Genomic DNA, 14952 nt, shown 5'->3' with positions numbered 1-14952 from the left:
TACATTCCTACCAACAGTGTACAAGGGTTCCCCTTTCTCCACATCCTCGCCAACATGTTATTTGTGGTCATACAGAGCCTTTTTAATAATTTAAAATCGAGTGTTAGAACTTCTAAAGAAAAGAAAATGGTACAAAGATACTATGACATATGGCTACGTATAACAGGATAATATTGATATAAAACTAAATCTGTTTAGACATGATTTTTGAATCTCATTGTTCTTTATGAGACCTTTCTTTATAAGACTTTCGTTCTTCTGGACACAGCTTATGGAACCACATTGCTTCACACAAGTATAAAACAATTGACCTTTGAAGCAAAAAACAATCTAAATCTGTTTCAGATTTAACATCCAGTTCTAAGTGTCTCGAAAAAACTCATTCAATCTTAAATTTAGCAGACCTTTTCTATCATGTGTTATAGTTGTACATTGAAAATTTACCCAATAACAATGAAGGGTTATATGAAGGGAGATATTTTGGAATTTTGCTTAACAGGTTTTGGTTTGCAGTGTTATAGAATTAAACATAGGATAGAGCAGTCTCGGAATATATCTGAAGGAGTTACAAAAGTACCAATGAGAGAGAATTAAAAGTCGGTTTCATGTTAATAATTCTTCCTCATACCATAGAAATTACTCAGTAAAGTGCTGGCGTGTGTGAAAATATCCACTACACCTTAGGGCCTGTTACAGGATCTCTTTAAGTGAAAATACTGAACCAGATTGCTTTAAATAAGTGTTATTTGGAATTTAGGCAGTGATTTCCAAGTCTTAGTCTGTAAATTGGTTCTGGTCTTTAACAAAGTTAGGAAAATAAGAACAGTGTGTTTTTAATTAAAAATAAAAAGTTATCTTTTTTCTGGATGTCTTTATCCAATATTTTTTGTTGCTTGGGAGTAGGGCAGTGATTTCTAATACTGTAATAGAAATAGGAAGTAATTATAGAAATAGAAAATGCTGGTAACTGTCAGTCCTGCATTTCTTGTACTGGAATCCAGGAGTCTGAAAGTCATTAATTTACCTAACTAAATGGCTTAACAAATGAAATTATTCTTAAACTTACTTGGTTGAAAGATGAAGATCATGAAATGAGAAAATAGTTATTTGGCACCCTTTTCTGGTATAGTTCTAAAACCAAACAATTTCAAAAAGTTAAATTACCTTTGTTTTTCTTCACTAGGTTTGTAAATATTATCTCTGTGGCTTTTGTCCTGCGGAATTGTTCACAAACACTCGTTCTGATCTTGGTAAGTAAGTGTTCTGTGTAACTTTTATCGAATTTATGATTAAAGAGAAACTGATACTTTATAATTTTGAAAAGAAGTTTCCTCTTAAAGGTTTGTTGATAAAGTAATTTCTTTCCTGGCTTAGTTTTTTGAATGTATTAATAAATGTCAGTCTAATTAAACATGGTGGCTTAATTGAATATACATATCTATTTCCACTCCCTCCTGAAACCCTTCCACTAAAATGAAAATTTAAAAACAAAAAAGGTGTAAATGGAAGAGTCGAGATAACATTAGAGATGTCAGCACATTTTTGGAAGATGACAAGTGGATGGAAGAATAGCAGAGAAACCTGTACCCTAAAAGCCTGCAGAAGGGGATATTAAACAGAAGAAAGAGTTTGATCAGCAGAACCCTGGACAGGCTCAGGATTTGGAGGCATCAGGTACCATAGAAGGCAGAGTTGAATCATGGGGCTGAAAACCAGAGATTAGTCTAGTTCAGGGTTTCTCAACCTTGACATTTGACAGTTTTACCTGGAAAATTCTGTGTTTGCGGGGGTGGGAGGGGCTGTCCTGTGGATTGTAGGATGTTTAGTAGCATCCTTGGCCTGTACCCAGTAGATGCCAGTAACATCTCCCAATTGTGACAACCAAAAATGCCTCCAGGCATTGCCAGATACCCCTGGGGGCAAAACTGCCCTTGTTGAGAACCACTAGTCTGTGTGGTCAGACCTGTGCATCTGGTGATTCTGTCTCCCACCCCTACAGCCCAGGAGACCCCAGGGGTTATGTTCTGAAGAAATTGGGGTAAAGAGACTAGTTCATTTGAGCCACAAAATGCAAAAAAAAAATTTGATCATTTTCTTCTCCCAAGGATGGTACATAACTAGTATCATTCTAGAAACATTAACAGCTTGCCCTAAAACATTAAGAGCACATTAGGGCTGGATGTATCTAGATACTGGGAGTAGAGATACAGGATAGGGCAGTAATGAACGAAGATGAGACTATAAGAGATAAAATGAGTCTGTATTTTCAATAGTGAGGTTTTCCCATTCCCTTCCTCTGCCCTGTTCCTAGAAGGATACAGCCAGATGTTTTTCCCCAGGCAGAAGAGAAGAGGATTCTTTAGAGAAAGTGAACAGTTCCAGAGAAATGATCTACAGGTACTGACCCTTGGGGAATCTCCTAAAGAAAGTCTTGCTGCCCGATTTTCCTATGGTAAAGCCCGTTAGTTGACAAACCCTGCCTGAGCATACCAACTTCGAGTCAGATTTTGGAAGTGTTTTGTCAGCCAAGGAATACCAGTCAGACATTTGAAGAAAACCTTCAAGCACAAAAGATTAACCAAAACCAACAGAAAAAAAGAATTTAGTGGAATATGGTGGATAATGGGGGAAAACAGAAGAAAAAAATTTTTTTAAAGCCGTAACTAAATTCAGTATCCTCAGAGAAATAAGAGAACATATCAGGAGGAATAGGATGCTGTATTAAAAGGGAAGTTTTGAAAAACTAAGAAGAGTTCTTAGAAATTAGAACTAGAGAAATCTGAAATAAAATCAGGGGAAAGTTTTGAGGATAAAATTAATTTGTGGAATGTTGATAAAAAATTAAAATTGGAAAAAATTATATCAGTCCAGTCCTCTAATAGCTAATTAAGAGTTCTAGATAGAGAAAACAGAAGGGAGGAAATTTTAATATTGCATTACTAAAGGACTTTACCCTCTAGATTGAGTGAGTCCTTCAAGAGCTCAGTACAACAAATGAAAAAAGATCCACACCATTGTGAAATTCCAGAACACCAGGCGTGAGGGTGGGGCACATAGGATTATCAGTCAGGATGGCCTCAAATTTGTCAGTATGACACTGGAAGTTGAAGACACTGCAGAATCACCCTCAGGAATCTGAATGAAAAAATGTTTTTACCTAGGTTAGCTATATAGCAAAACAAAAGGACATTTTCAGACATGCACGGTCTCAACAAACTTATCTACCACCTTTTCTCTGGAAACTCATGGGCGTAAACCAAGGACAGAAATAAGAGATCCAGTAAACTTCAGTACAGACCAGAAAAGGAATTTCTAAGGATGACAACTCTATTAGTGAGCTTAGAAAAAAAGCAGCCCAGGCTGAAGCAGGACAGAAAGCTCATGGAAGAAAATAAAGCTGATTATCTGATATATTTTGAATCTTGAGGGTCATTGGTATTGAGATAGTTTCTTATAGCTGAGTTAAAGTGTTTGAGATGAATTTGGAAATAGAGACATAGAAAAGACTAAACAAAAGAAAGAATTCCAGTAAGTTTATCAAAAGTGTCATTATAATGCACCTTTTGTTTGACTCAGCAGTTAATGTAGGACTTGCATAATCAAAATATAAGCACTGAATGTTTATTTAACCTAAATTTTTGATGCCTAGGATAAACCAAGAAAAAGCAAAATAAGCATAAAATTTAGAAATATGGAGGTAATTCCAGAAGATACAACTAAAAGGGTCAAAATTGGTTGCCTTTTGGAGATGGTAAGGGGTAGGACTAGGGTGCTAGTCTTGTACTATTCACAGAGACTCGAAATTAATAAAATGGCGCTGGTGGTTCAGACCAGTGGTCTGCCCTCATCCCAGTTTTCTTCTTGGTGGCAGTAAGGAACAATTTTTTCATTCCTCCTACTCCCTCTTTTTTCTTCTCTTACGTAGTTCTGTGTTATACTCATCTTGAAGACTAAGGAGAACACTTTTCATGTGCTTACTTGGGTATGTCGCTTCATGATTCAGTAGGCTTAATTTAGGTGTCTACAGACTACTCAGTGATTAAATGGATCTTCTTTCCTTTTTTAAAAAGAACTTTTGTTTTAGCAAGAGAAAAGTTAACTTCAATAATTTATACCTTCATATTTCTTGTTCTTTCAGGGCCTTGTGAAAAAATTCATGATGAAAATCTGCGAAAACAGTAAGTTACCTTTTGGGGGGTCATCCCCCACCCCCATCATTATTTGGCTTTAAGGGGACAAGGATTGAAGAAATAATTGAAATTCGTGTAAAATGAATGTTGGACAGAGGTCCTCTTCATTAGTTGGGGGTGGTACAAAGTGATGCAGCTTTATGTAGTATCACCATATGAGTACATACTGTATGCCAAGAATAAGCCTAAGCATTTTTTTCTATATCACATTTGTGTTTTATTTTTTTTCTTTTATTATTATTTTTTGATGGCTCCTCACGGCTTGCAGGATCTTAGTTCCCTGACCAGGGGTTGAACCCGGACCCTCAGCAGTGAAAGCACAGAGTCCTAATACTGGACCGCTAGGGAATTCCCTATGCCTTCAGTCTAAACGCAGTAGTCCATGAGATTAGTTAAGATAGAATATGAGAGTTGTAATCAAGAAAGATTTGGAAGGAAAGCAGTGCTTGTTTGTTTTCATTTTTATTAGGTATGAGAAGAGTTCTCGTTTTATGAAAGTTGGCTATGAGAGAGATTTTCTTCGATACTTACAGAGCTTACTTGCAGAAGTAGAACGTAGAATTAGACGAGGCCATGCTCGTTTGGCATTATCTCAAAACCAGCAGTCATCTGGGGTGAGTATGAAATTAATTTACAGTCTTTGTAAAGTGTCCTTGTTCTCTGGAAACCCAGAGATTTCCCTAGTGTTGAAACTTGTGTTCAGGTTCATTCATTACTTTGTATTCTTTTAAAATTTCAGTCTTTATCAGTAAATGTAATATTGATTTTGCTAATCATAAGGTTTTGATCTTAGATATAAATAACTGATAGAATATGCAGCTGATTAACAAAAATTGAGGCAACTGAGTTACTGTCCTTGTGATTCAGCGTTTCAGTTATTAAATAAAATAGTAGGGATGGTATGTGAGATTTTGAACGTCTATCTCTGTATTTTAGTTGTTGATAATACATTCTGTTGTCTCCATTAGGCAGCTGGTCCAACAGGCAAAAATGAAGAAAAAATTCAGGTTCTAACAGATAAAATCGATGTACTCCTGCAGCAGGTGAGAATTGTGTGCGTTAATGTCAGAAAATACTTGGAGTAGACACTTAACCAAAGAAGGTATAAGGACGGCAAATAAATACATGTAAAGTTGCTCAATGTCATTAGACATTAGGGAAATACAAATCTACAGTGAGATGCTTTTTGAACACCTATTAGAATTGCTAAAATTAAAAAGACTGACCATATCAAGTGTTAGTGGAGAGCTGGGCAAACTATCTTATGCTGTTGGGGTATGTAAAATGGTGCAGCCACTTTGGAAAAAGGTTTCTCTCTTAAAAAGTTAAAAGAGGCACCGCGAGCCATTACACTGCTAGGGAGATGAAAGCATATGTTTACACAAAGAGTTGTATACCGATGTTTATAGTGGCTTTATTCATACTAGGCAAGTAACACCCCAGACAAACCTGGAAAGAACTCATGTGTCAGTAGGTTAATGGATAAAAAAAATGTGATGTATCTATACCAGCGGTCCCCAACCTTTTTGGCACCAGGGACCGGTTTCATGGAAGACAGTTTTTCCACAGATGGGGGTGGGGGGATGGTTTCGGGATGATTCAAGCTCATTACATTTATCGTGCAGTTTATTTCTATTGCTGTTACATTGTAATATATAATGAAATAATTATACAGCTCACCATAATGCTGACAGGAGGTGGAGCTCAGGTGGTAATGTCAGCGATAGGGAAGCAGCTGTAAATACAGATGAAGCTTTGCTTGCTCGCCTGCTGCTCACCTCCTGCTGTGTGGCCAGGTTCCTAATAGACCACGGACCACTCTTGGTCTGGGGGTTGGGGACCCCGATCTATATACAGTGTGATACACTATTCAGTAATAAAAAGGAATTAATTACATGTAACTGTGTGGATGAATCTTAAGATAATTAGGTTGAGTGAAAGAGGCCAGAGCCCTACAGAAGGAAAAAAAAGTGCATGGTTCCATTTAAATAAAATTCTAGAAAATGCAGACTAATCTATAGTGACATAAAGCAGATCAGGGGTTGCTTTGGGAGGAGATACAGCAAAGGGGCAGGAGGAAGCCTTCTCGGGTGATGGATATGTTTATTATCTAGATGGTGGTGTTGCTTTCATGGGAGTCAAACCTTATGAAATTGTGCACCTTAGAAATTTGCTGTTTATGTTCCTGTCAAGTATACATAATTAATGCAGGCTTCACTAAACAAAACCAAACAAAAAGACCCAAAACAACCGCTAAATGCTAATGAAGCTTGGGGTAAAAAGAAAAATACTTGGATAGTGTGGTTAGAAAGATATCCTGACTGCTTTTTAAATTCCCCTTAGATTGAAGAATTAGGATCTGAAGGAAAAGTAGAAGAAGCCCAGGGAATGATGAAATTAGTTGAACAATTAAAAGAAGAGAGAGAATTGCTTAGGTCCACAACTTCGGTGAGTAGCAACCTCATTTTGGTTTACCCAGGCTGTTCACTGTGAATTACTAGGATCTATTCTGATTTGAGAACAGTTTTCTAATGTCAGCAAACTTTATTTTAAAGGGCCACATAGTAAATATTTTAGGTTTGCAGGTCACAAGATTTGTAATATAAAGGCTCTTATATTACAAAAGCAGCTTTAAACAATATATAAACAATTGGATGTGGCTTTGTTCCAGTAAAACTTTACAAAAACAGGCCTCTAAGCCGCTGGCTTGCCAACCTGTGCCTTAGATCATAAGTATTGATTTGGGCCTGGGTTTTATTTATTTTTTGTTAGAACAAATTACTCAGTTTGTATTTACCTTAGTGCAGAATTGCTATACTCTTAACAATACCTTCTACTTTCTTAACTTTCAGTTAGAGAATATAATGTTTGGATATTGATACGTGTTTTTGTGTCAATGTATTTGATATGCCTTTGATACAGTGTATTTTGTATCAGTGTATGTATTTGTACATACAAAATACATGTTTTGGATATTGATGCTAGAATATAATTGGTCATTGGTTCCCAAATATTAAAAGGATATGTTCAGATTATACTCAGTGAGTTCAATTCCTTAATGATTTTGAAAAACATTTTTAATATGGAGTCCACACTTTTAACCTGTTGAACCAAGCGAGAAATGAATTCAGACTAAAATAGGTAGCTTTTTCGAGGTGGTATAGGTAGCTCTTTCTTTGTTGGAGTTGAGGGATGGGGTCTCAGTACTTCTTGGGTGATGTGGAAAGTTGATTGCTGCTGTCATGCTTCCTCTCTCTAAAAGTTGCTGCTCAGTATTATGGCTTTGGGGAAGTGGAAAGTAGCAGTTGACAAAATTAAAAATCTATTCTAAATGTTAAGTACTTTTGGGGCGATTTGTTTGTTCTGTCTTCCTCAGATATTCTTATAATAACTGATTTATCATTTCAGACAATTGAAAGTTTTGCTGCCCAAGAAAAACAAATGGAAGTTTGTGAAGTGTGTGGAGCCTTTTTGATAGTGGGAGATGCCCAGTCCCGGGTAGATGACCATTTGATGGGAAAACAGCACATGGGCTATGCCAAAATTAAAGCTACTGTAGAAGAATTAAAAGTAAGTTTCTTATAAACATGTATTTTAGCTATAGCTAGTACTTTATTTTAATATGGTTAAAAATTGATCACACAGAGATATAAATCTCTCGTTGATATTTTTGCTGACTGTGTTATTTGAGGTAGCGATAATCCCTATAATGCTTTGCTATTCGTTAGATTAGCAAAGCACTTTATTATTTTTACTCTGTAGTGCCAGGAATTTGGGAGAAAGAATATTCCTGAGGGTTTAGTCAAATAATATCTTGTGTACATACATGGTGTTGAGATTTCTCCATTTCACTTTTAGGGCATCAAATTCCATAAGTTGGTCTAAAAATGCTTCACATTAGGTAGCCATTGTTTGACAGTGTCTTTATATAGTTCTAAAAAAAAAAATCAAACTCTATTTCCTTAGGAAAAATTGAGAAAAAGAACTGAAGAACCTGATCGTGATGAGCGTTTAAAAAAGGAGAAACAAGAACGAGAAGAAAGAGAAAAAGAAAGGGAGAGAGAAAGGGAAGAAAGAGAGAGGAAAAGACGAAGAGAAGAGGAAGAAAGAGAAAAAGAAAGGGCTCGAGACAGAGAAAGAAGAAAGAGGAGTCGATCAAGGAGTCGTCACTCAAGCCGAACTTCTGACCGAAGATGCAGCAGGTCTCGGGACCACAAAAGATCACGAAGTAGAGAAAGAAGGCGAAGCAGGTATATTGAACACATGAAACAGTGCCAGACATATAGTGAGTGCGCAATAAACAGTAGTAATTACTAGTGATATTCCTTGGTACTTGACCCTCTTAAGTCTCAGTAAGTGTGAGGATGGATTATGAGAGTTGAATCTGAACGAGTCCATCTTCGAGGCAACTTCATTGCTATTTCTGAGGCAGTCTAAGGAGGTTTGATGCAGTCTTATTAGGAAGTCAGTGTATTGGATGGTCTTTTAAGTGCTTCTCTTATTGATTCTGAGAAGACTTTTTTTTTTTTTTTTTTTTTTTTGCGGTTTGCAGGGCCTCTCACTTTTTTGCCCTTTCCCGTTTCGGAGCACAGGCTCCGGACACACAGGCTCAGCGGCCACGGCTCACGGGCCTAGCCGCTCCGTGGCATGTGGGATCTTCCTGGACCGGGGCACGAACCCGTGTCCCCTGCATCGGCAGGCGGACTCTGAACCACTGCGCCACCAGGGAAGCCCAAGACATTTAAATTATAAATTATTTTGGGTAGGGCTACCTATTTGAAAAATTGAAGTTAGAAGGATTTTCAATTTTCAGTTCTTAAGATTTCTAATGTAAATATGTTTTAATAGTAGATTCTATATTTTTGCCTTTAAGGGTAAATTTTGCTTTTAATCTTGTTATTTATTCAACAGTATGTAATTCTTCAAGGTTTTTTATCACTGTAATATCAGCTGAAATTGCTTTCCTTTTGTTTCAAATTATTTAAGAAGCAGAGATCGACGAAGAAGCAGAAGCCATGATAGGTCAGAAAGAAAGCATAGATCTCGTAGTCGGGATCGAAGAAGATCAAAAAGCCGAGATCGAAAGTCATATAAGCACAGGAGCAAAAGTCGGGACAGAGAACAAGATAGAAAATCCAAGGAGAAAGGTTAGTTTTTATGAGAATTTAATTTATTAAGAGAATGTTTTCACTTTCTTGTCTCCCCACCGACTCACTTTTCTTCAGATACAGGCAGAGTTCCACTTCAAGCTATACTCATTTTCACTTATGATGAATACCATTCAGTAGGAGACAAGCATTATTCTTCCCTCTCCTGCTCTGATTTGTGAGAATGACAGTTGACCTGGTGTTTTCTTAGAACATGTTAAAGTCACATCCTTCAATTAATAACTTGAAGGCTTATCATTTAGTTTCTTCCAAGTATTGCATTACCTTTTAGCCTTATTAAGGTGTAGAGTTCTTGGTTATTGGCAACTTTTTTTTTTTTTTTTTTTGGTACTTGCTGCAGTGTTCCATAATATGTCTTGCAGAGTAAATGTACATTACTGCATTGGTTCTCATGTACAGCATTCATTTAACTCAGTACTTCTAAGTTTGCAGTAGTTGAATGCCTTACATGTGTCTTACCGTGTTTTTTATTGAAGCAACATGCTCTTTCCCCTCTACTTTTTCCTTTGGTTTTCTGTGGCATTCCAGTATCTGGTTCACTGTGCACTCTTAATGGACTTTTTCATTTTGTCTTTGGCATGTTTTCACAAGGATATTCTCATCGTTGATTTCAACTTAGCCTTCATTGAACGATAATTCTTTTAATCATTAGGGTTGCCTTTCTGCGTTTTCTTCAGATTCTTCGTGCGTCTGTCATTTTGTATTGACTGGGCTATTCTGCTTTGCATGGTTTTCAGGAATGAGAGAAAGGGCTTATTTCTAATTTTCTTGGCTCTGCTTGTTCCATCCTGTTCTGCCTATCTGTGTCCATGTTTGATCACCAACATAATATGTGTGCTCCTGTTTGAATTTATTGTATTAGATGTGTATGTGATACTCATTATTTTCTTTTATGAAACTAGTCTATGGTTTTTGTGGGGTTTAACTGAGTTAGGAAACTAGCAGCACAAACAATGGATTTTTTTTTTTTTGTCTTTTATTTTTCCTCAGATAAGTGCACCTTCTCTTTTTAAAAATATTTACATATATTCACTTTTTCTACAACATGGAGCAAATGTTAAAAAGTAGGGAACAGGGTAATTTTTAAAACTTGCTGTTGTGAGCTTTAGTATTTGCCATTTAAGTTCAGAAATTACTTTTGTGATTCAAAAGGCAATTGATACCCAGAGTTAACTGACTATATAAGTTTTAAGAAAGCTTCACCCAACCTTTTTGCAAGACTTTCTGTATAATATATTTTGGGGATGATGGGTCAACTCTCAAGAGCCAGATAAGGATGTCAGAGATAAAATTAATCACTTCTCTCTGAGAACTAAAGCTCTTTGCTGTATCCTCATTTGTGACACTTAAAATAGTTGCATTGGTTCTCAGGGACAAAAGCTAGCTAGTCTTCATAACTATCTGGGATCAAAGTTGAGCAATAAATGTCACTGGTCTGACTTAAAAACAGTTTGTATAATTTCTAGAGAGAGCAGAAAAGATGAGTTGAATTGCTAAACTCTGATCCTTATTGTAATGATGACATCGTGGAATATAATCAAACTTTTGTTTAAGTAAAATAAGCTGCATTGTGTTTAGATTATGGACAAACAGGGATTTTCCTGGTGAGATGTGGAGGAAGGAGTGAAGACTTGATTCAGAGAAAACTCTGCATCTGGTCCATCTTGAAAGATTGGGTATGCCGTTATAGATTTATTTTAAACGTTGGGATCTCTTATAGAAGTGACATGATTTATTGGCTTTTGAAAATACCGTGTGGCCAATTAGGCACTCCTGTATAAATAACTGAAGGCCTGAACTTTGAGGTCAGATATGAGCAGTAGCAAGCATTTGATAATGGCGATGAATAAGAGGGAGCTCACTACTCCATGTGCTGTAATGAAAGCACTTTATCTGACTCCACAAATGAAAAGTGGTTTCTTGCACAAACCTATCTTTCTTAACCACCAACCAATTTAGGTTGCTCTCTTTGTCAAGAGAGGTTCCTTTTTTAATCCATAGCCCTGAAGTCCACCACACTTTGTGGATGTCCTTAGGACTATTAAGATCTACCATATTTATATAGGGCAGAAGATAAGATTATTGGACTGACTACTAGTCCTCTACGGGGCAACAAGACGACTCTTCCTCATTGAAGCTACCTGTGCACCGGAGAAGCCCATAAGGCACAAAGGGAGGACTTTCCCACAAGGTCAGTTAGAGCACACTGTACTGGCGCAGTTCTCATAAGTGGACAGACAGACGTGAAGCAAGTCCTGCAGTCAGCTACTTGGACGTTGCTTCGTGCATTTTGCAAGTGTTATGGACTGAATATGCTCCTTCACATAAGATCTTCAATTCTTACGTTCTTTGAATGAGTGCCCCCCACCCCCATACCATATTTTGTTTTCATTACCATCCCTCTCCCAGTTATTTAATGTTGTGTCTTAACACTTTGTCTAGAATCTTAGAGGGTTCCGCTTCTCTTAAAACCTCTTTCTGTCTTATGAAGTACTCTGCTAGACCAGCTATTCTTAACTTAGTTTTAAGGGGAAAAATAATTTTTCCAGAAGGTTTGTGTTGATAGTTTGCTTTAACATTTTCTGTAGAAATCTTTTGTTAGGCAATACTTGGAACTGAAAAAGCTACAAAATACTTGCTCCATGTACCATTTTTTGCCTCTAGTCTGGCGTTTCACCATTCCAAAGAAAACAGAAGGAAAAGTTGACTTTTTTTTTTTCATCCTTCATTTGCAGCCGAGTTGAACTTTAATTCCTCCTTTTGGAAAAACAATTCTGAGATGGCACATACGTTACTTTTATTAGCAAAACACAGAAGTTCAGTATTTGGAATGGGATTTAAGATCCACTTTCTTTTGTTGGGCTTGTTCCTCTTGGGTATTCAAATATATGTAGGTATAAGTCATCTTTTGCATTTAAAAATATATAGTTGGAGAAACATGCCTATAAAATGTTCACCTTTTTTCACCTTTTGCAGTTACTATTTTAATTTTTTTAACTTAATTTACTTCATGTGAACACAGTTTTTTTGTACTATCTTTCATACCTTTCCCATTGCCTTTTGATGTTCTTTACCCCAAATGAAATCTACTTAAGTTTTAGATTCTGCAGTGACTTGGTGTTATGTGTACCTCTCACCAGTTTGAGAGAATTTGCCCACGATTTTACCTTTTGCTTTCTCTAATTCCCTGTCCTGCCCTCTCTCTCCTTTATAAATTACAAATTTTATCCCTTTGATAGATTCATCAAACTGTTACTTGCAGTCTATAGGAAATGATTGTCTTTTCATCTCTCAATTGTTTTCACTTTTCAAAGCGTTATGTATGTATTGTATTTTACTTTAAAATCCACGATCAATGTCTTCTTTTATGGCAGAAAAGAGGGGATCTGATGATAAAAAAAGTAGTGTGAAGTCCAGTAGTCGAGAAAAACAGAGTGAAGACACAAACACTGAATCAAAGGAAGGTGATACTAAGAATGAGGTCAATGGGACCAGTGAAGACATTAAATCTGAAGGTGACACTCAGTCCAATTAAAACTGATCTGATAAGACCTCAGATCAGACAGAGGTAAGTGTATTGTTTCTCACTTTGATTAGGGCTTTTTGTTACTGTTTGACAGTGCAGCGTAAGTATGCACAGATGAAGATGGAACTAAGCCGAGTAAGAAGACATACAAAAGCATCTTCTGAAGGAAAAGACAGTGTAGTCCTGCAAAACATTTTGAGGTACATTGTTTTGTCTCAGCTATTTTGTAGCAGACTCGTGCCCCCCATTAGTGTGCCTCTTTGGAAATTATTACCCAACGTTTGTAATGTAGTCGCCATTGAAAAGTTAATTATCCTTTTTTTAGGGATTTTGCTGTCATTTCTTGTTTTTTTTTGTTTTTTTTTGTTTTTTTTTTAATAAAAAGGTTGAACTGTTTTTTTTTTTCTTTTTGGTATTAAGTCCATCTTGTGTTGGTACATTGGCAGAGACATATGCTTTATAAACTTAAATATTTCTGAGGCACATGTTGGACTACTTTGTTTTAATTAAACTGCTAGTATTTCTTTGTCAAGGATGTTTCTAGTTTTTTGCTTTATTGCCTTGCATTCTAATGCAGTTTGTTCTGTAACTCGAGAGCCAGTAGCATTGGATTGATGGAAGTGTAGGGTTTATGAATTATTGCAGCTGACTACCATACCTCACACAGCGTTGGTGTTGTGAGCGGCCCATGAAAAGCCAAATTAAAAATCAAGGATTCAGTCAAACTAAGCAGGTACTCATGCCAGGTACTCCTTTCTCTACCCACATCCATGTTTGAATGCTATTGCCTGTGATCTTTACGCTTAACTGTTGTGTATCTTTTTTGTTCTTTACAAGAAGCACAGAGGGGTTTTTTGTGTATTGCGTGAAAACTTATAATCAAATGTTAACAGAATGGAATTTTTTTTCAACTGTGTGTAGGGATGCAGTGGTGCCCAGAATTAGATATCTTTAAAGAATTTTAAATACAATAAACACTTCATATTATTCGCCTTGTTACATTCAATGCAATTCTCAAGTCTTTAAGAGGTATGTGTTTAATATTTCCTACTGTGTAGGAGAATTTGCAGTCAGCCATAGGTATAATAGGAATAATCACTGGCTGATACATTTAAAGCAGCAGTGAATAGCAAGGACAGCCACCTTCAAACTGAAATACAAAGAACTGATGAACCATACAGAATGAATTTGGGTTTTTAAAGAACTATTAAAAGTCAGGCTTTACAAGAGTTCTTAAAACCTGGAAACTGTTCATTCTTTGGGCTAGTGGCATGGGATTAAATATTCCTAATGAAAGGAAGTACCAATTAGTTGATTTGTCGATGACATTCCTTTTCTAGGACAGCAGTATAGTGTTAAATTTGTGTGAGCCATTCACACATAGGCAGGCATACACAGGCATATGGCTTTAAGAGACCACACTGATGCCTTGATAATTTAAAAGAATACAAACATTCCATATACATATATTAATTAGCAGTTAATGACTGGGCCACTTAGTCATAAAAATTTGCCTTTTACATGTTGTCTAATTATCATTTTTCCCCAAATTTTGCCTTGTAGGAATACTGTTCGAAGATTTTTGGAAGAAAACTGAAAACGGCATAAAGTGAAGATCGACATTAAAATGAGGTGAAAGAAAACTATAGTGGCATAGAAAAAGTATAAAGCTCAGTTAGTTTTTTTGTTTTTTTTTAATTAAAAATTAATTCAGGACTGATGTGACCTACCAGATTTCAGAACATGTATTAATAGCATATATATGCCACTGAAAACTTAGGTCTTGTATCATATTTTTTCTTTAAGACTTTTTAAGAAATATTACCTAAATATGTGGCTTGCTCAGTGTTTAATTGCAAGTTTTCATTCTTGGACTTTGAAAACGAGATTAAACGTTAGTATTTGTGTGAATCAGACTAAGTGGGATTCCATTTTTACAACTCTGCTATACCTAGCCTTTGGATTTAGAAGTGAAAATAAAGTATCTCTGACTTTCTGTTACAAATTTGTCTCTGTCATTGAAAAGTTTTAGTATTAATCTTTTTCTAATAAAGTTATTGACTCTGAA

At 36.3% G+C, this 14952-nt stretch overlaps 1 protein-coding gene across 6 annotated transcripts in view; it reads left to right on the top strand.

The window, feature by feature from the left end:
* The window catches only part of LUC7L3 (LUC7 like 3 pre-mRNA splicing factor), a 24995-nt gene extending 10043 nt beyond the window's left edge, over window positions 1–14952 (top strand). Inside the window, exons 2-13 of one of the 6 annotated variants that reach the window (XM_027094774.1) lie at window positions 1184–1250; window positions 1497–1674; window positions 2340–2397; window positions 4139–4178; window positions 4660–4804; window positions 5159–5233; window positions 6534–6638; window positions 7599–7760; window positions 8157–8440; window positions 9177–9337; window positions 12733–12873; window positions 12979–14952. In XM_027094774.1, coding sequence (XP_026950575.1) covers window positions 4682–4804; window positions 5159–5233; window positions 6534–6638; window positions 7599–7760; window positions 8157–8440; window positions 9177–9337; window positions 12733–12873; window positions 12979–13262 — 1335 coding nt within the window. In that variant the 5' untranslated portion in view covers window positions 1184–1250; window positions 1497–1674; window positions 2340–2397; window positions 4139–4178; window positions 4660–4681 and the 3' untranslated portion in view covers window positions 13263–14952. Of the gene's footprint in view, window positions 1–1183; window positions 1251–1496; window positions 1675–2311; window positions 2398–4138; window positions 4179–4659; window positions 4805–5158; window positions 5234–6533; window positions 6639–7598; window positions 7761–8156; window positions 8441–9176; window positions 9338–12732 lie in introns of all 6 variants that reach the window. The other 5 variants (XM_027094773.1, XM_027094772.1, XM_027094771.1 and 2 more) reach the window with 5 other exon arrangements.

Source organism: Aethalodelphis obliquidens, unplaced genomic scaffold (assembly GCF_003676395.1).
Source record: "Aethalodelphis obliquidens isolate GAN/ISIS:26980383/991018 unplaced genomic scaffold, ASM367639v1 scaffold89, whole genome shotgun sequence".
Lineage (NCBI taxonomy): Eukaryota > Metazoa > Chordata > Mammalia > Artiodactyla > Delphinidae > Aethalodelphis > Aethalodelphis obliquidens.
The sequence above is the reverse complement of the archived record's forward strand: the minus strand, read 5'-3'. Positions and strand labels throughout refer to the sequence as shown.